General features: G+C 36.5%; 2 protein-coding genes across 3 annotated transcripts in view; one reads left to right on the forward strand and one right to left on the reverse strand.

Annotated features, from left to right (window-relative positions):
* Positions 1–245: 245 nt before the first annotated feature.
* Positions 246–11,586, forward strand: pgr (progesterone receptor). The gene is made up of 6 exons (XM_066699413.1): positions 246–381; positions 2,022–2,327; positions 2,957–3,101; positions 3,282–3,412; positions 8,067–8,224; positions 9,484–11,586. Exons 1-6 carry the CDS (start codon positions 369–371, stop codon positions 9,637–9,639), a joined length of 909 nt encoding a protein of 302 aa, XP_066555510.1. The 5' UTR covers positions 246–368; the 3' UTR covers positions 9,640–11,586.
* A 3,764-nt stretch (positions 11,587–15,350) lies between these two features.
* arhgap42a (Rho GTPase activating protein 42a) overlaps positions 15,351–19,852 on the reverse strand; it is a 65,713-nt gene continuing 61,211 nt past the window's right edge. For both annotated transcript variants that reach the window (XM_066699410.1, XM_066699411.1), the window contains 4 exons: positions 18,264–18,420; positions 17,436–17,498; positions 16,980–17,059; positions 15,351–15,822 (listed from right to left, as the gene is read on the reverse strand). In XM_066699410.1, coding sequence (XP_066555507.1) covers positions 15,734–15,822; positions 16,980–17,059; positions 17,436–17,498; positions 18,264–18,420 — 389 coding nt within the window. In that variant the 3' untranslated portion in view covers positions 15,351–15,733. The remainder of the gene's footprint in view (positions 15,823–16,979; positions 17,060–17,435; positions 17,499–18,263; positions 18,421–19,852) is intronic.

Consider the following 19,852-nt stretch of genomic DNA (forward strand, 5'->3'; position numbering starts at 1 on the left):
TTCTGCTTTTCCATTTTATCTAACAATAACAGATATATAGGAGACTTTCTGTCTCTGGCTGTGTCATTGTGTTCTTTCAGTCTGCCATGAATCTCTTCCCCCTCAAAGTGAATGAAGGCAGATTTTTCTAATATACCTCAGTAGGCCTCCATCTATTGTGAGCAATCAATGAAAACATATTTATCCGGAGTATATAATGTTAAGAAATACTAGATCACCTTTTATTTTTACTCTGCTAACCACATTTATTCTTTTGTGATACAGGTCGTCACAATTACCTATGTGCTGGACGGAATGACTGTATTGTTGATAAAATTCGCAGAAAAAACTGCCCAGCCTGTCGCCTTCAAAAGTGCTACCAGGCTGGCATGATGCTGGGAGGTACATGGTTTTATTTTTCTTACATTTGCTTTTTAAGTGGAATCTGGGCCTCCAAGTGTTTATATGTTTTTAAAAATGAATTTCTTAAAATCTGGCCTGCCTTGAATAAAGATTCTTTCTTCTCAATACATTCAGGTTTTTGAGATTTTAGAGAGTTAGTGACCAACAGAAGTGTAACCTATTAAACATACAATAAAGCAGGCCATGATTAAGCAATTCCTTACACCTTCTTGGGAAATTAGAAATCATTGAAATGTAAGTGGTGCATTCCATGTGCTCTTAATTTTTGGAGAGATAAAACAATAAGATTGATTTCTGTCTGAACCATTAGTTCAAAACTGATCCCTAATCTTATATTCTTCAAACATAAGTAATTGTTAATTCTCTTTTAAATAAGAAGCAATATTTAATCTTTAGTTTTGGAGGAAGTGAAACTCAGATTCAGATTACTGCAAACCGACTCTGTTAAGCAGTGAGTGAGTACCGGGATCAGAGTGACCTAGTTGAGGCACACAACTCGAATAACTTGGCAGCTATTAAAAATACCTTTTTCATTTCAGAACCTCCCACTGAGGCTTAAGAAGACAAAACACAAAAACCTTTTCAAGCTGTGTATGCGTATGCTTGTATGTTTGTATGTGTGTTTGCATTCACATGCGTGAACTTACATTTAATAGTGCCAAAAGCATATTCTATCTATGATGAATCCACACAAGCAATTTCTGATTTTATTATTACAATTACATTCTGATTGCACTGATTTCTCCTCATTCAAATTCAAATATAAGAACTGGCCGATCGCCAAGCTGGGTGACATGCAATCAACACTACCTTCCATTTTAAATATGAAATCAAGAGTCATACACTCATCCAAGGTCAGCAAGTGATTTGAAAGTTGTGGGAACTTCTACTTGAAACACACACAGCTGTAACTACAGTTACTGATTCTCTCACAGCCAGTACACATTTAAGGACAGTGATACCAATGACGCCAAACACCAAAATAAGTGAAGCAAATAATTATATCTTAAAGTCTTCATACAGTATATGTTTTGCTTATGTCTGATAAACAACAGTGCAAACTGCCCTATAAAGTAATAAATGATTGTTTGACTTCAGATTAGTCAGCTGCTAGGCAGAACAATCCATGCATGACGTTGTTATGCCTACCTAAAAAACGAAATGAAAGGTGTGCCACTCAATTACTTCATGCTACTATGCCTTTAAAAATACAAATAAGTTTTTACATTTCAGACCTTTTAAAGAGTGAGTTCATTAAGTTCTTTTTAGTGCAAATGTTATCCATGTGGATAGAAAAAGGTATATTAAAATAACATAAGATCTGGATTATTATGTTTAGAAGCTGCAAGTGCATCTGAAATCCTTTATGAACCTTACTATTAACACAAAGAAGGGAAAAATCAACTGTTTTACCAGGCAAATGAGACACTGCTCCAGAGAACGCTGTCTAATGTCAGTTTAACAAATGCTTTTTCATTACTGCTTGCGTTTGGCCTTTTTCTAGATTAACCTGCTTTGTAAGACACTAATCTTCACATGCTTAAAACATAGCAACCATTGCCATTGCAACCTGAGACATGTCACATGCAAACCCCCCTCCGCTCTCTGTGTTCGTGTAGGTCGGAAGTTCAAAAAGTTTGGTAGCTTGAAGGCGGTGGGCGCGGGTCAGTCGCTGGTTCTGCACTCCCTTCGGCCGCTAACAAGCGACTCTCAGGACGCCGCCTCCCTGCCCTACGTGCCCTCAGTGCGAGAGTTTCAGTTCAGTCCACAGATCATCAGCATGCTGGAAGCCATTGAGCCTGAGACCGTGTACGCAGGCTATGATAACTCCCAGCCCGGGCTGCCCAACCTTCTGCTCAGCAGCCTGAACCACCTGTGTGAGAAGCAGCTGCTCAGTATCGTGAAGTGGTCCAAATCACTCCCAGGTAACCCTAACCCTCATCTGGAAACAAAAAGTCCACTCCAATTCTAATCAGTGGAGGATTATTATTATTTTTTCTTTTTAACGGTTTTGTTTATCCACATTATTTTGTTTCTGAAGGTTTTATGACTTGGTACTGGGAAGAATTATTGGTGTTTGTTGTAATAAGATATTCTATCAAGATATCCTTAGTATTAACCAAATTATATGTAGTGTTTCACATCTAGTATGAAACACAAAATGTCACAATGACTAAGTTGGCTCAAACATTGGAAAATGAAGGAATATAGTTAGTTGTATTCTTGCTGAGAGAATTTATTACAGGGCCCATCTCCAGCAGTTAATCTGTAGCCACAACACAGACCACTTTTTCAATTGACTTTACAATCTCATGTGACTCTTGACCCATACAGATATTGCTGAAAGTATTAATGTCTTTATTTTAACTTCAGAGATGTTTTCATCTGCAGAGTCCGAATTGCATTTGGTTAAAAAGCTGGTCCTGTTATTTCGGTTTCATTTTTCTTTTCCGTTCTGTTCCGTTTTATTTTCTGACGGGTACCATTACAAATTAGATGTCAACTACCAGTGGCTGATGAAATTGTGTTTGACCTTGTTTTTCATTTACAAAAGGATTTCGCAGTTTATTCATTGATGACCAAATGACTTTAATACAGTTCTCCTGGATGAGCTTGATGGTGTTTGCTCTGGGATGGAGGACCTATCAAAATGTTTCTGCCGAAATGCTTTACTTTGCACCAGACCTCATACTCAATGAGTAAGTATTAAATCACACACAGTGCATCTGGTTGTATAAAAATGTTCTATTAAAACAGTAGTCAACGGGTGATCCTAGCAGTAATTTAACATTAATAACTCATATATATTATTTAAATGATCAGAAAAGATACAGTGGTTTGTCATTCTGAATCTTAATAATGTTATGAATGTTTCACAGGGAAGGAATGAGAAAGACTCCAATCTACGACCTGTGTATGGCAATGCAATTAATCCCACGGGAATTTGGAAACCTCCAAGTGACGAAGGAAGAGTTTCTCTGCATGAAGGCCTTACTGCTTCTCAATACCAGTACGTTCCTGTCAGTTTTTCATTCTCTGACTCGCCTGGCACCAAAGAATGGGAATATTCCACCGGTTATGATCACACCCTTTTGCAATTGTTTAGCTAAGGATAGATAAGAAAAGTTGCAAATTATACTTTGAATATCACTTCCTTCACCCATAATAAAATACAACTCAGAAACCACAGACTAATAATTAGAGAACGTTCTGTGCTGCCAGGGCTCTGGGAGTGTGAATGATTTGAAACTGTGGTGAACCGTCAACATGTCTTAATTCATCAGGATTTAATAAGTCTGGACTGGTTAAGTGAAGAAATACACTACCGGTCAAACAACTGGAAAAATGTGGGTGTTCTAAAACTTTTGACCGGTAGTGTACATTAAGTTTTGAACATCTGGATATACGGCTGGAGTTTTAAACCTCAGATTCAGGATGACTTCTTGAAGATGACGTGAGAGGAATGTAAGCAGTCAAAAAAACTACAAACTATATCTTAAAAATTAAACAAAAATCAATCATTCAAAGTTCTAAGCTTCTAATTATACCCACCATTTAGACATGATTTCTGTCTCTAATATTCATATTCTGAACAGTCCTTATCAGTCCTTTTGAATGTACAGAAAATGTGAAAATATAAAATACAAAAAAGTACCAGTGCAGCAGAAGACTAGTGTAATAGACACAATATCGTGCAGAGCATTCCCACAGGTAATGGCTTATTCACACAAACATAACAGGATGGGTTCAGGGGAATCTTTTCAGAAAAACATATTTTATCGCAAATTTTTTCCACGTTTTTCTTTTTTTCAAACTGGACTGAATTTTGATACAGACTGTATCTAGTCTGCACCTACAGGAAATCTAACCTCATTAGATACAAGCAAACTCATGGCTATGCTGCCTTTAACATAACTGTTAATACAAAATAAAAAGTAAACCAGATTGTGAGAACATGAACATGAAAAATAAAGCTTGAGATCATATATAAATATATAAAATATACTGTGGGACTATTTACATGAACACATTTGAGGTTTCAGAAGCACTATCAGGGAAATTATATATTTGAATTGATATATATAAACTGAGTTGTCAGAGCTCTAAGAAATCAAAACATTTTGGAAACCTGTAGAACTTATTATCTACAACAATGCTACATCAACAATCTGACTCCACCAAGACACTGTTCAAGACACTTTGCTACAGGTGAAAGGTGTACACAATTTCTAATTGTATTGGATGATAGCAACCATAATAATAATAATTACAAATGCCTAAAATAGGTATAATTCCTCGCCCAGTTCAGTACAGGTTTTTCACTGGTTAATTATAGGTCTGTTGTAGGGTTGACAAGAGAAGTTAAAAGTATGTTAAAATGATTTACAACTTCTCTATGAACAAACCAGTGATGCCTGCAGTGGTGTTGTAATGCATCACTTTTTCCCGCCCTTCAGGTGACTGATGTGTCAGGAGAATACATATGGCAATGATATTCCCATTGCCCCGATAAAATGAAAGAAAATGCAATTTAACTTACTTAAAAATACAAGCTTTTTAAATGATCATTTTCATCAAATGATGTTAAAAAAATGTGTTGCAGCTCTTTGCTATAAAAAGTGAATGTATTAATGAAGTTGCTTATGTGTGTACCATGTGGCCCATGTATTGACTTGACAAAAGCATGGGCTATAATATAATGAGATATGAAGAAGTGTTCAAGACGTTGGACTGTAAAGAATAAGGAATCAAGTTAAACATAGCTAATTTGAGCAACTTATGATTTGTTGATGACATTGTCATATTAGAAAAAACACCTGAATACCTGCAGCTGCAATTTCAATAACGCTCAGTTGAAGCAAGAAAACTGAACTTAAAATGAAGCAGAGTGAAAACAAAGTCATGTTTAACAGCTTTGTTAAATCTTTAAAAATGTAAGTAGATGTAATATAATGCCTGAAGAGAAACGTACTAAAGACTTATGGGAGTGAAACCTGGTCACTTAATGCAAAAATGATACAGAAACTGCGACCGACACAAAGGAACATGGAAAGGCGTGTGCTTGGAATAATTAGTCTTGGATCTGAGACTAAATTAAAATATGACATAATTGAAAGAGTGCAAATATATACAGCTCTGGAAAAAATTAAGAGACCACTTAACCTTGATTTCTGAACTTGGAGTGGTCTACATTTTTTCCAGAGCTGTAATATTATATATATATATACACTCACCTAAAGGATTATTAGGAACACCTGTTCAATTTCTCATTAATGCAATTATCTAACCAACCAATCACATGGCAGTTGCTTCAATGCATTTAGGGGTGTGGTCCTGGTCAAGACAATCTCCTGAACTCCAAACTGAATGTCTGAATGGGAAAGACAGGTGATTTAAGCAATTTTGAGCGTGGCATGGTTGTTGGTGCCAGACGGGCCGGTCTGAGTATTTCACAATCTGCTCAGTTACTGGGATTTTCACGCACAACCATTTCTAGGGTTTACAAAGAATGGTGTGTAAAGGGAAAAACATCCAGTATGCGGCAGTCCTGTGGGCGAAAATGCCTTGTTGATGCTAGAGGTCAGAGGAGAATGGGCCGACTGATTCAAGCTGATAGAAGAGCAACTTTGACTGAAATAACCACTCGTTACAACCGAGGTATGCAGCAAAGCATTTGTGAAGCCACAACACGTACAACCTTGAGGCGGATGGGCTACAACAGCAGAAGACCCCACCGGGTACCACTCATCTCCACTACAAATAGGAAAAAGAGGCTACAATTTGCACAAGCTCACCAAAATTGGACAGTTGAAGACTGGAAAAATGTTGCCTGGTCTGATGAGTCTCGATTTCTGTTGAGACATTCAGATGGTAGAGTCAGAATTTGGCGTAAACAGAATGAGAACATGGATCCATCATGCCTTGTTACCACTGTGCAGGCTGGTGGTGGTGGTGTAATGGTGTGGGGGATGTTTTCTTGGCACACTTTAGGCCCCTTAGTGCCAACTGGGCATCGTTTAAATGCCACGGCCTACCTGAGCATTGTTTCTGACCATGTCCATCCCTTTATGACCACCATGTACCCATCCTCTGATGGCTACTTCCAGCAGGATAATGCACCATGTCACAAAGGTCGAATCATTTCAAATTGGTTTCTTGAACATGACAATGAGTTCACTGTACTAAACTGGCCCCCACAGTCACCAGATCTCAACCCAATAGAGCATCTTTGGGATGTGGTGGAACGGGAGCTTCGTGCCCTGGATGTGCATCCCACAAATCTCCATCAACTGCAAGATGCTATCCTATCAATATGGGCCAACATTTCTAAAGAATGCTTTCAGCACCTTGTTGAATCAATGCCACGTAGAATTAAGGCAGTTCTGAAGGCGAAAGGGGGTCAAACACAGTATTACTATGGTGTTCCTAATAATCCTTTAGGTGAGTGTGTATATATATATATATAGTACTGTGCAAAAGTTTTAGGCAGGTGTGAAAAAATAGACATGTTAATAGCTTATATTTATCAATTAACTAAATGCAAAGTGAGTGAACTGAAGAAAAATCTACATCAAATCCATATTTGGTGTGACCACCCTTTGCCTTCAAAACAGCATCAGTTCTTCTAGGTTCACTTGCACACAGTTTTTGAAGGAACTCGGCAGGTAGGTTGGCCCAAACATCTTGGAGAACTAACCACAGCTCTTCTGTGGATTTAGGCGCCTCGGTTGCTTCTCTCTCTTCATGTAATCCCAGACACTTGGCCTTGTTGCCCCGTTGGAGGTATGGCTTTTTGGCTGCAAGTCTTCCATGCAGGCCACTTCTGACCAGACTTCTCCGGACAGTAGATGGGTGTACCAGGGTCTCACTGTTTTCTGCCAATTCTGAGCTGATGGCACAGCTGTACATCTTCCGATTGCAAAGGGAAGTAAGCATGATGTGTCTTTAATTTGCTGCTGTAAGTTTCCTTGGGCGACCACTGCATCTACAGTCCTCAACGTTGCCCGACTCTTTGTGCTTCTTCAAAAGAGCTTGGACAGCACATCTGGAAACCCCTGTCTGCCTTGAAATGTCTGCCTGGGAGAGACCTTGCTGATGCAGTAGAACTACCTTGTGTCTTGTTGCTGTGCTCAGTCTTGCCATGGTGTATGACTTTTGACAGTAAACTGTCTTCAGCAACCTCACCTTGTTAGCGGAGTTTGGCTGTTCCTCACCCAGTTTTATTCCTCCTGCACAGCTGTGTCTGTTTCAGTTAATGATTGTGTTTCAACCTACATATTGAATTGATGGTCATTAGCACCTGTTTGGTATAATTTTTAAATCAGACACCTGACTATATGCCTACAAAATGCCTGACTTTGTGCAAGTGTATTTAGAACAATTGATGCTGTTTTGAAGGCAATGGGTGGTCACACCAAATATGGATTTGATTTAAATTTTTCTTTTGTTCACTCACTTTGCATTTAGTTAATTGATAAATATAATCTAGTAACATGTCTATTTTTGAAAGCATTCTTACTTTACAGCATTTATTTCCAAAACATAGTCCTATATTGACTCCCACAATCTGCTACCTAGTTACCTGTAATCAGCTTTAACTGTTCCCTGGGTTCAACATCCAAGGATAGGATTGCAACTTTTTTCACAACTTTGTTTCCCTTCAGTACCACTTGAAGGCCTGAAAAGCCAGGGACAGTTCGAGGAGATGAGACAGAGCTACATCCGAGAGCTCACAAAAGCCATCCACATGAAGGAGAACGGGGTCGTGGCCAGTTCTCAGCGGTTCTACCGCCTCACTAAACTGCTGGACTCCATGCATGAGGTAGGTTTGTCTGTCATTAGCAGTAAAGTCTTTGTAAAACTTTAAAAATATATTATAGGTATTCTTTTCATAAAGGTCTGATGGACACTGTCTTTTTGCAGAGCACTCTTTCATTGGTAATCTTTTCTTTTTTCTTTCAAAGGGTCTGCTTTCTTGTTATTCTCAGGAATTCTTTAAAGAGCAAGGGAAATTAGGTTTTGAGTGCCCATATACTTTCATGTTTCTAGACTACATTTTGAATTAGTGACTAGTTTGTTTATGTTGGCATGAAAACATAAATGAGTAATGCACGAATTTACTTCTCACAGAAGTCGCAAATACTTTACAACTGCAGAGTGCCAAAGCTGCAGGTGGACCTGCCGAGTCTACAGCGTTTATGTGGGCAGAGTTTTGTAAAAATAATGTATTTGTCTTTCTCAATGGGCTCAAGTTGACTCCAATATCTCTAACACATTTTCTTAAGACACTAAGAGATTGTACTGAATTTATGTAAGATGTGTACACACAATTTCTAATTGTATTGAATGATAGCAACCATAATAATAATAATTACAAATGCCTAAAATAGGTATAATTCCTCGCCCAGTTCAGTACAGGTTTTTCGCTGGATAATTATAGGTCTGTGTTAGTGCTGACAAGATGTTAAAAGTATGTTAAAATGATTTACAACTTTGCTATGAACAAACCAGTGATGCCTGCAGTGGTGTTGTAATGCATCACTTTTCCCCGCCCTTCAGGTGACTGATGTGTCAGGAGAATACATATGGCAATGATATTCCTGTTGCCCCGATAAAATGAAAGAAAATGTGATTTAAACTTACTTAAAAAGACATTTCAAGCTTTTTAAATGATCATTTTCCTCAAATGTTAAAAAAATGTATTGCAGCTCTTTGTTATAAAAAAGTGAGTGTATTAATGAAGTTGCTTATGTGTGCACCATGTGGCCCTAATAGATGTACATAAATGTACTGATTTGACAAAATTATGGGCTATAATATAATGAAGACTTTAAAATATTAAAATGTATTTTATTTAAGATTTGTTTATTTTTTGTAACAATTACAAATTGCCTCGCAAAGTATCTTTAGTTTCTTTCCAAATATGAAATATTGTTACATATTGTTCTACAATACCAAAATCCCAAAACCTAATAAAAATGTTAGTTGTGAAGTGTAAAAAAAAGTTATAAAATGTAAAAAAAAGTTGTAAAGTATAAAATGTCAAACAAGCTGCAAATCCCTCTGTTTTGTTTCAAATAGATTGTGAAGAAGCTGAATCTGTTCTGCCTGAGCACCTTCATCCAGGCCCACAGCTTGAGCGTGGAGTTCCCAGAGATGATGTCGGAGGTGATCGCTTCTCAGCTGCCCAAGGTCCTGGCTGGCATGGTGAAGCCCCTGCTCTTCCACAGAAAGTGATCCACACAACAATAACTCAGTTCAACAACATCGAATACTATTGGATTGCTGTAGATTACTAAAAAACAAATCCCACATGTTGGAAAGAAATTCCTGAGGTGACTGGGGTCTGTGTAAATATTTCACGTGCGACAGGATCTAACTGGAGAATGCTTTTTCCCTTTGTCTTTATCGCTATAGTGGTTAGCTTCAACGTGGTGTGCATTATTTATCGGGTCCGCTCTGGTCTTTAGGTTTTGTGCGCTCACTTTTTTTTTTTTTTTTACCCAATGCAGAGGAGACTTAAAACTGATAATGGTTCTTATTCCTAAAATTGCAGAATTTATGTATTATTTCTGGGATTTCTCTGCGACTAGTTAGTATGAATTACGGATTATTGTTTTAGAAAAGTCCAATAAACTAAAATGAATTGGAAATATTTCTTAATTTCTTAACTAAAACCTTCAGAGTAATTTATTCTGTAATTCAGCTGACACCTCTCCCTGCTAGCAATGCTGTGTTACTCATGTGTCCTATGAATGGCAATGAAAAAAGCTTTTGCATTTTCTTAATTGAAAAAGTTAGACAAATCAAGGCAATGGATCTTAAGAGGCGAAATGCATTTTCAAATGGAATAAACCAGAAATATGTACCGAAAAATGATTGCAGATTGCAATGTCTCAGTTTGTTGAGCCAGAATCACCTTTTATTGTGAAGAACTAATCCTATATTAAATGACTACCATACACATATAACATTTTTTTTTTTGGATTACCAAAATCATATATAATATTAGTAGAGACAATTTTAGACAAAAAGAGAATATTGTGTTTATTGCACCTGAATTTCAAGTTATATGTGTTACATGTATCATGTTACAAAGAAAATAGCTGAAATTGCTTGTGCTGGGTTTTTTATTTGTTACATTTTGTTCACATGAATTTAAATAAAAAGTGTTTTGCAGCTCTAAAAAAAGGGAGTATTAATGAAGTTGCTTATGTGTGCGCCATGTGGCCCTCGTAGATGTACATATATGTATTGATTTGACAAAATGATGGGCTATAGTATAATAAAAACTTTAAAATATTAAAAAGTATTTTATTCTAAAGCAAGTGTTTTATTTGTAAGAATTACAAATTGTGTTCTCTACAGGAATTTCATATCAAGAAATAATCACATTGACAGGTTTACACAGCTATATATGTGTACAGATAAATAACTGAAGTATACCAATCACAGACATTATAGTGAAAGCTTCACCTATTGAAGAAGGAAGACTACGGCTTTATCATAATCTGTAAGTAAATAAGTATAAAGGCCAGGGTACACAATGCAGCCTCAGAGAATAATTTGAAACAAATGTTGAATTCCAAGCTATTTTACAATCAAATTGTTCTGGCACTAAACATGGATCTTTTCTCAGCAAATTGTGACATTTTAATTTTAATAATCAGTGGGTATACAATTTGAAGATCTTGTTCAGTGAATGAAAGGTGATGATGGGCAAAGTATCAGAAACAAATATTAGATATATCAGATGAACATTTAAACTCTGCCAGACCTGTGTTTACAACCAAATCCTGAATGTGCCTACTTTAAGCCACACTGAAGCATTGTGTGAAACCAAAATTAATCCAGCTCTTAAAGATTTCAAGTTCAGTAGATTTATCAAGATACACACGACATCCTTACCATTCTTAAAAAATCATAAACCACACAGAGATGATATCATCCCGGGATATCTTTATATTATTTCCTATTAAACTGTGTATCTTGAAAGCTGAATTACAAAAAATAAACATTTTTATGTTAACCAAACTCCAAATCAGTAAAAGGCCCTGGTGATTATTTAAAACCATATATCTGATGCGTTAACAGTTTCGATGTCCATCTTTTCCACATTATTATGAATGTTCTGCTTAAAATTTGTATTATGATAATAATTAATAAAATAATTTGTTGATCTTGCGTTAACTGTCTTTCTTTCAAACATCCTGTTCCTTTAAATAAATAGTCCCACCAGCACAGATGGAAGGGAGTATCATTCCTGCATCGGCACTGAAGGTCACGGCACACTCTCATGTATTTATATGGAAAAGAACACACTGAACTTGGCAACAGTTTGCAGTTCCTGATACCTAAAAAGTTGAATTTATCAGAATATAAAGCATCATTATACCACGGGGATTCCAAACACTGGGAAAGACTTGAGCATTTATTTATGACTCCCCATGCGTCTACGGAGTGCCATTTCAAGTGTCAGAAAGTTTGTTTTGAAGTAGAACTAAGTTTTTGGTTGACAGAGACATAGCATGGTTGCTCCTTCCACTTTCATTCAGAACTGTACTTTTATGCAACAATTGCCCCTTTTACTTATGATGCAAAATGAAGTCAGTCAAAAGTCAATGCCTAATTTTAGTATACTGTAGCTGCAAGTAATTACACAGTTTTAAAACTAAAACTTAATATGACAAATGAACTATGCAAAATTAACCTGCAAAAGGGTGTAAAAAGTTGTAGTTGTAGAAAAAAAGCATAGAAACAAAGCCAGAGACTGCGATCTTTACCAGTTCTGCGAATGTGCATTTTATCTGTAAAACATCAGCTACTGTCTGCATTACATCCAATTATCCCATTTAAGAAACACACTGTAGAATGAAAATCTGCAATTAGAAAACCTTGTATTTTTTATTAATCAAATTTATCACGGCTTTTACATCTTGAAATGTCTTACAATTTTATTTCAATATATAAAACAGCAAGTGCTTAAAAATACAGTGATTATAGAATTAAAAAAAACATTAAATATCAGTCATTTCAGTAACATCTGTCAGAAACTACTGATTTATTTATTATTATTATTGTTATTATTCATTTTACATTAATAGCTAATTGTTAAAATACCATATGGACAGTTCCAGTACACCAGTGTACCAGAGAAATAAGCTTATAGGAAATAGATTTATAAAAAAAAGTGCCATTAGTCTTATGAAAACACTTTTACATATTAATGCAATAATACACAGCAAAGATGTTGGCATTGTTTTCTGTCTCAGGCAGGCCTTCAAACTTCATTTAACAGCTGCTATACTTGGTTATTGTTAAGCATTACACCTTTCTTATTCGACCAAAGGGAAATTTGTCACAGTACTTGTTCAACTTGTCTTCTTTTACTTTATTCTACAAAAATACAGCCATGTAATACAAATGGATAGTTAGATAAAGTTCAAATCTGATCCCTTCCATTCTGGGAATTATAGGAGTACACGGTTATAGATAGATAGATAAAAAATTACGTAAATCAACAATTTCAAAAATCCCCAAAAGAAAACAACAACCACCAATTTACAATAACAGCAACAACACAACTGGGGAAAAAAAAATGCTTGGAATCTGAAATTGCTAATTGTGCATAATTTCCATACTCGGAAATCAGTCTTTTTAAAACTATAAAAATTGAAAATGTAAATTATACATGCCTGAAATGTGATTGTTCAGGCACTTAGACAGTTTAGAACAGGGGTTCCCAAACCTGACCCTGGAGGAGCCCCTACCCTGCTGGTTTTTGTTCCAACCCAGCTCTCAATTACTTAATTGAACCCTTAATTTAACTAATAATTTGCTTTATTTTAATGTTTAAATTGTGCAACTGATACAAAGTTGTTTCCTTAAATGAGATACGTTTTTTTATACAATTTTATACTTAAAATCCCTACTGTTTAAAATCATTAAAAGGAAAGTATTAGTTCATTAAGGGTTCAATTATGTAATTGAGAGCTTGGTTGGAAGAAAAACCAGCAGGGTAGAATCTCCTGCAAGACCAGGATTGGGAACCCCTGGTTTAGAAGCAGCATGTGGGGAAACATTAAAACAATGCAACAACGTACCTCAAGAGTAAATCAAAGTGCACTCATACCAACACTGTTTGTAACTAAGCAGGTATGTTATATTCATATGCTTCACTATACACTCACCAGCTAGGGATACCAAGAGCTCTGAAATGGCATACAATACCATACCAAGTACCACCAAGACACACAGATCAGAAAAATCTCCTATTACATATTGCTATACTTCATTTCTATCCTTTCTCACAAATTTGCAGTCAGCATATTCTGTTTACAATGAGTCAAAATTAAACAACCTTGACTTCATTCATTAGCTTTTTTCAACTAGAGTATATATATTTTTTTAAAGTTGGCTAGCAGTTGAAAGTCTGAATCTGTGATGCTTCAGTCATACTGAAATACCCAGCTTGGGGTACCTACCGAACTATTAATGAAAAAAAAAAAAAGAAAAAAAAAAAAAGAGCAATATTAATTTTTTTTTATAAAAACAACTAACAAGTTTACAGATATTGGTACTGTAACACTGATTACAAACAACACCAATAAAAAAAGAATATACACAAATCCAACTGTAAACTACAAAAACTAAATACTATTTATTCTAAATCACTTTGAAATTTTAATTTGATATATATACACTCACCTAAAGGATTATTAGGAACACCTGTTCAATTTCTCATTAATGCAATTATCTAACCAACCAATCACATGGCAGTTGCTTCAATGCATTTAGGGGTGTGGTCCTGGTCAAGACAATCTCCTGAACTCCAAACTGAATGTCTGAATGGGAAAGAAAGGTGATTTAAGCAATTTTGAGCGTGGCATGGTTGTTGGTGCCAGACGGGCCGGTCTGAGTATTTCACAATCTGCTCAGTTACTGGGATTTTCACGCACAACCATTTCTAGGGTTTACAAAGAATGGTGTGAAAAGGGAAAAACATCCAGTATGCGGCAGTCCTGTGGGCGAAAATGCCTTGTTGATGCTAGAGGTCAGAGGAGAATGGGCCGACTGATTCAAGCTGATAGAAGCGCAACTTTGACTGAAATAACCACTCGTTACAACCGAGGTATACAGCAAAGCATTTGTGAAGCCACAACACGTACAACCTTGAGGCGGATGGGCTACAACAGCAGAAGACCCCACCGGGTACCACTCATCTCCACTACAAATAGGAAAAAGAGGCTACAATTTGCACAAGCTCACCAAAATTGGACAGTTGAAGACTGGAAAAATGTTGCCTGGTCTGATGAGTCTCAATTTCTGTTGAGACATTCAGATGGTAGAGTCAGAATTTGGCGTAAACAGAATGAGAACATGGATCCATCATGCCTTGTTACCACTGTGCAGGCTGGTGGTGGTGGTGTAATGGTGTGGGGGGTGTTTTCTTGGCACACTTTAGGCCCCTTAGTGCCAATTGGGCATCGTTTAAATGCCACGGCCTACCTGAGCATTGTTTCTGACCATGTCCATCCCTTTATGACCACCATGTACCCATCCTCTGATGGCTACTTCCAGCAGGATAATGCACCATGTCACAAAGGTCGAATCATTTCAAATTGGTTTCTTGAACATGACAATGAGTTCACTGTACTAAAATGGCCCCCACATTCACCAGATCTCAACCCAATAAAGCATCTTTGGGATGTGGTGGAACGGGAGCTTCGTGCCCTGGATGTGCATCCCACAAATCTCCATCAACTGCAAGAATCTATCCTATCAATATGGGCCAACATTTCTAAAGAATGCTTTCAGCACCTTGTTGAATCAATGCCACGTAGAATTAAGGCAGTTCTGATGGCGAAAGGGGGTCAAACACAGTATTAGTAAGGTGTTCCTAATAATCCTTTAGGTGAGTGTATATATATATATATATATATATATATATATATATATATATATATATATATATTTTTTTTTTTTTTTTAAATAAGCAAATGCTATGATCAAATGCTTTCAAGAGAGAAAGTTCACAATACAAATACATTATCTGTAAATCTGTCACAAAAAGAAGAGGAAAAATAAGCAAATTTGGCATTGGTGCATTTGAACTACTTGTTCCAAATATGGAAAGTACTATCCCTATCTAAAAGTATATATTACTGAACTAATATAATCTATTGTTGAGGTTGAGATCTATTGCATATTAGCTATGCACACGTCTGACAGGTGCAGGCACAGAAATGAAAAGCTGCCTTTACAAAAATCACTGTACATGCTATTGTCACCATGGATACCATGAAAATGAACTGCTCTTCCCTCATATTCATCAGAGAAAGACCACATAATTTTCAGGAATTAGACCAGTTTTGCCTTCATATGTTGCTTGGAGCCAACCAGGTTCCACTGAAGCATAAACTGTGGGTGGAAAAGAAAATATAACCAAAAAATACAGAAACTGAAATGTTACCCGGTGAGGTATGTATGTTAATTTTCTGTTGCACCGAAATAGGAAAAAAGGTTCCCCAGCTTTCTATAGGGTTTATTCTTTTACATAAGTTCCCAGGGTATTGTTTGAAGGCAAGCCCACCTTTGATTTATATTTATCCCCGCTGAAATTATCACCCAACCAAATTGCAGCTGCAGTGCTAAAACATTAAAGGAACAAAAGGGGACCAACCTATATTGTCTGGCAAGACAGGTTTATTTGCTTTAATAGAAAATTATGATAACATCTTTGCAAGGAAGCTCAGGATGTTCTTTTTCAGTGCCTTAATGAATGATTCTTGGAAACAGTACCAGTTTTGTTGCCACCCCATGTCATGATCACACCATTGAGACGCAGAAGGAATCAGGGTGGAGACCGGCCTGTGGCACGACACGAGCGTCTCAACATGCCAAATTGTAATTGAAATGGTAAGGCAGACAGTACAGGAGGTTTCAATGTAAAAGGATTAAACAAATCCCTTTATCACAAATGCATTACATTATATCGGTCAGAGACTCTGTTTCGGTGCAGGTGTCTTATCAAATCAATGATCTGAAGTGTCCGTGTGAAAAGAGGGACGTGTGGAAGCCCAAAGACAGATTTAGTTGGTCAGGTCTCTACCAAACAAGTTCAAATAAAATCTCAAATATGGTTTTGAGTAAACAACGCCTTCAGTGATAGGGTTAACACACCACCAAATGTGTCTGGATATGTGACAAGGAAATTAAGTCTTTGGGGTTTGTGTGTGTGGGGGGTGCTGGGGGATGTGCTGGCAAAAGGCCTTGGGAACAGCTGTATTTCATGCTAAAATGTTTATTATATTTTTGTGCAAAACAATTATTCACTAGTAGTAATAGCTAATAAATAATAAAAACTGAAGCGAGGAGACCAGTTGGACTTTTAACATGCTGGTCACAGGGTGAGGTTAATATGACATTTTTCTGAAAGCACGAAGCATCGCTTCCTTTGTTAAATATAAAATGGCAATAAGAATCCTTAATGATGTAAATCAGACAGTATTGAAGCGACTGCAGCTAGTGAATATGATTCTCTTGCAGATTGTGTTTTGTGGCGACTTGTCTCTTACCATTTGAAAACACTGCCCCCTGGGGGAAACTGAGCTCGTGACTGTGTTCTGCTTTACAGGAGTACATGGCCTTCGCTTCCCTGAAACACCAGAACACGGAAGTCGATTTTAGTCTTTGTTATGGAAAATGGACACATCTTTCACAATTATGAAATTAATGAATTGGGTTAAAGACCACAGAAAATAAAGGTTTTGATTTGTGATAAGAAGTCAATTTGTTTCAGGTGATTACACAGTTAGTGTACAGCTTTCATCACATTTTTCGAGACAGCGTTCATAACACAAAAACAGAATAAGAGGTTAGTGATTCGGTTAATGATCTGACTGTAGTGTAAGCATGATGAAAAATCTGAGAATTGGTTATAATTATCAACTTGAAATACATGTAATTACCAAACAGCTTTACATTAGAAGGGTATTGTACATCAAGTGGACGTTTAAAAGTGAATACACTACCTTCCTTCAGGAGGGGGCTGTACTACAGCAGCATTTTCAAACAGCAGAGCTCTGGCAGCGACCCTGAAAAGTGCACATAATCCCAGTTAATAAATGACATAAGGAAACCCTGCAATCCTGTTAGCTGAAACTCTGTAATGACTATATAGAGTATATACATATGTAAAATGGGGATAAAGAAATGATCACCCTTTAATTTGGAATCATGTATCAAGTAAAGTACTGTTCGGTGAGTACAAAGTGCTTTTTGACAAAGGGTAGCTAGATTTGTTTCTCCTGAGCAGTCAAATAAGCCTCCCATGATCCAGAAACGTTGTCTTAGGTCAGGTCAAGCATTCTCTGAGTCAGTAACTAATTATACTTAGCTGCTGCAAATGGGAAACTCATTCAAAGCTCATGTTTTGGACAAAGGTCTGATTCAGAGGTAACCTAAAAACTCAGGGACACAACTAGCTTTTCTACAGAAGAGTAATGATTAAGATGGGAATTTTATCATATACCCTTTAGAGTAATTTTAACAGCGACAACATGCACGTTCATGCTTGTAAACAAAAGATGCAGATCAAGTAAAATATATTTTTATGAATCCACCTGTAATACATGAGGTGAGATGATCTATGGAAGGATATTAATGCAAACAAATCATTGGCCAAGTGATGTAGTGGTGCAAGAAAAACGTGTACATCATATTATTAGTATGATGACAACTATAAATATCGAACAGCAGATAGTTGTAGTTCATTTCGAGTAGTATGGTTTCATAACATCACAGTTTTGATGTTAACTACAATGAATGTGGGACGGCCCTATTAGGGACGGCCTCCTTACACTGATCCCGGCCTCTGGTAGCCATTGCTGGCTGAGGTTTCCAGTCTGCGTCTGGCAGTCAGCTTGGGAGGCAGCTCTGGGTTGACCGGGATCTTTGCGACCTCTTTCTGATCCATGGAGACCAGGCTTTGAACAGATCCACTGCAGCTCCTTCTGCCTGCAACAGTGAAAACATGCTATCAACCACAAATAATATCTGAATCACAAACACAAACAAATGATGCAGAATGAAATCCAATACCAGTGTTGTTGTTTTTTTTTTAACTTTTTTCATGCAGCATACATCAGCACAATTTTAAATAGAGATGAAGATGAAGGCAGGCAGGAATGGTCTTATATTTTTGTCTGGGTTAGTGATCAAGTCCCCAGTAAATGTAGGCGCTGGTTAAGATTAGGTTTGCTTTTCCACTGCATTTACTGAATTGGATATAAATTTGTAAAGGTCGGTCTTGATATGTGTGTGTTTTGACTTGGGTTGGGCAGTTTTTTGGCCTCAAAATGGGTGAGGTGACCTACTGATGTTAATAATGCATTATCACAGTTTAGCAAATATATTCTAAGATATGTATTGCCATATCTGTATGAAATGAAGATCACAAAAAAATATCACAATAAAAAAAGGTAAATTACTTAAATATAAAATTACACAAACCTCAGGTTTAAATTAGGGATACACCTGAAGGTAGGTATAATATTACATTTAGGTTGTTGAGCATGCATTATTATGAGTAATTTTGCTAAAGTTAGCATTTAAACTAAAAGGTAAAGTAAAGGAATACAATTATAAGTAGAGGTTTGGTCCAGGCTAGGATTTAGGATTAGAGTCCCCAGTAAACTTAGTCAGCTTGTGTTAAGGTTAGAGTTACTTTTCTACTGAATCTTTTTTCAGTTGGGTTGTTAGTAGGGCTGGGAATTGCAAGGACATCATGGTATGATATTATCATGATACTTAGGTGACGATATGATATGTATTGCAATATTCATGATTCTATATATATTACGCAATGTATTGCTTTTCATCATTGAACCATTTCAAACAGTTGAATGATATAACAAATGTAAATGTACTTATAACTTTCAAAGATTTAAGTTAGAAATTTAATGTGAATGTAAACAAACTTTAGTATAAAATATGCTTAGGGTTACCATATCTGAACTTTCATAAAAGAGGACACGGGACAAAGTGTTATGACCTTAAAAAAGTTTTCCAAATGCCAAAAACGCAATTTATTAATGTCTGGACACAAAGTTATGAGTGTAACTTTTGATCCCTGGATCTTTGTGAAACATAATATACATTGGAACTAAATAGGTAAAATAAAAGTTAATACTTTTTTGTTCAATACATGGTTGTATAGCAATAAAGTGCAAAAATGCTTTATCTTTTAAGAAAGAAACAAAAATGTGTGCTAACACAACTTATAACATCAATAACATTAAATAAAACAATAAGTATTATTTTTCAAATCAAATTATTTGCATGTTTCTTTTGTTAATTTTGTTAATTCACATTAGCGAACTGAGCTGGTTTGAGAACCTGTACAGACTCTCACTAGAACTCTCCTGAGACCCGAGCCTGTCACTGCTGT

This window comes from Amia ocellicauda, chromosome 3 (genome assembly GCF_036373705.1).
Source record: "Amia ocellicauda isolate fAmiCal2 chromosome 3, fAmiCal2.hap1, whole genome shotgun sequence".
Taxonomy (NCBI): domain Eukaryota; kingdom Metazoa; phylum Chordata; class Actinopteri; order Amiiformes; family Amiidae; genus Amia; species Amia ocellicauda.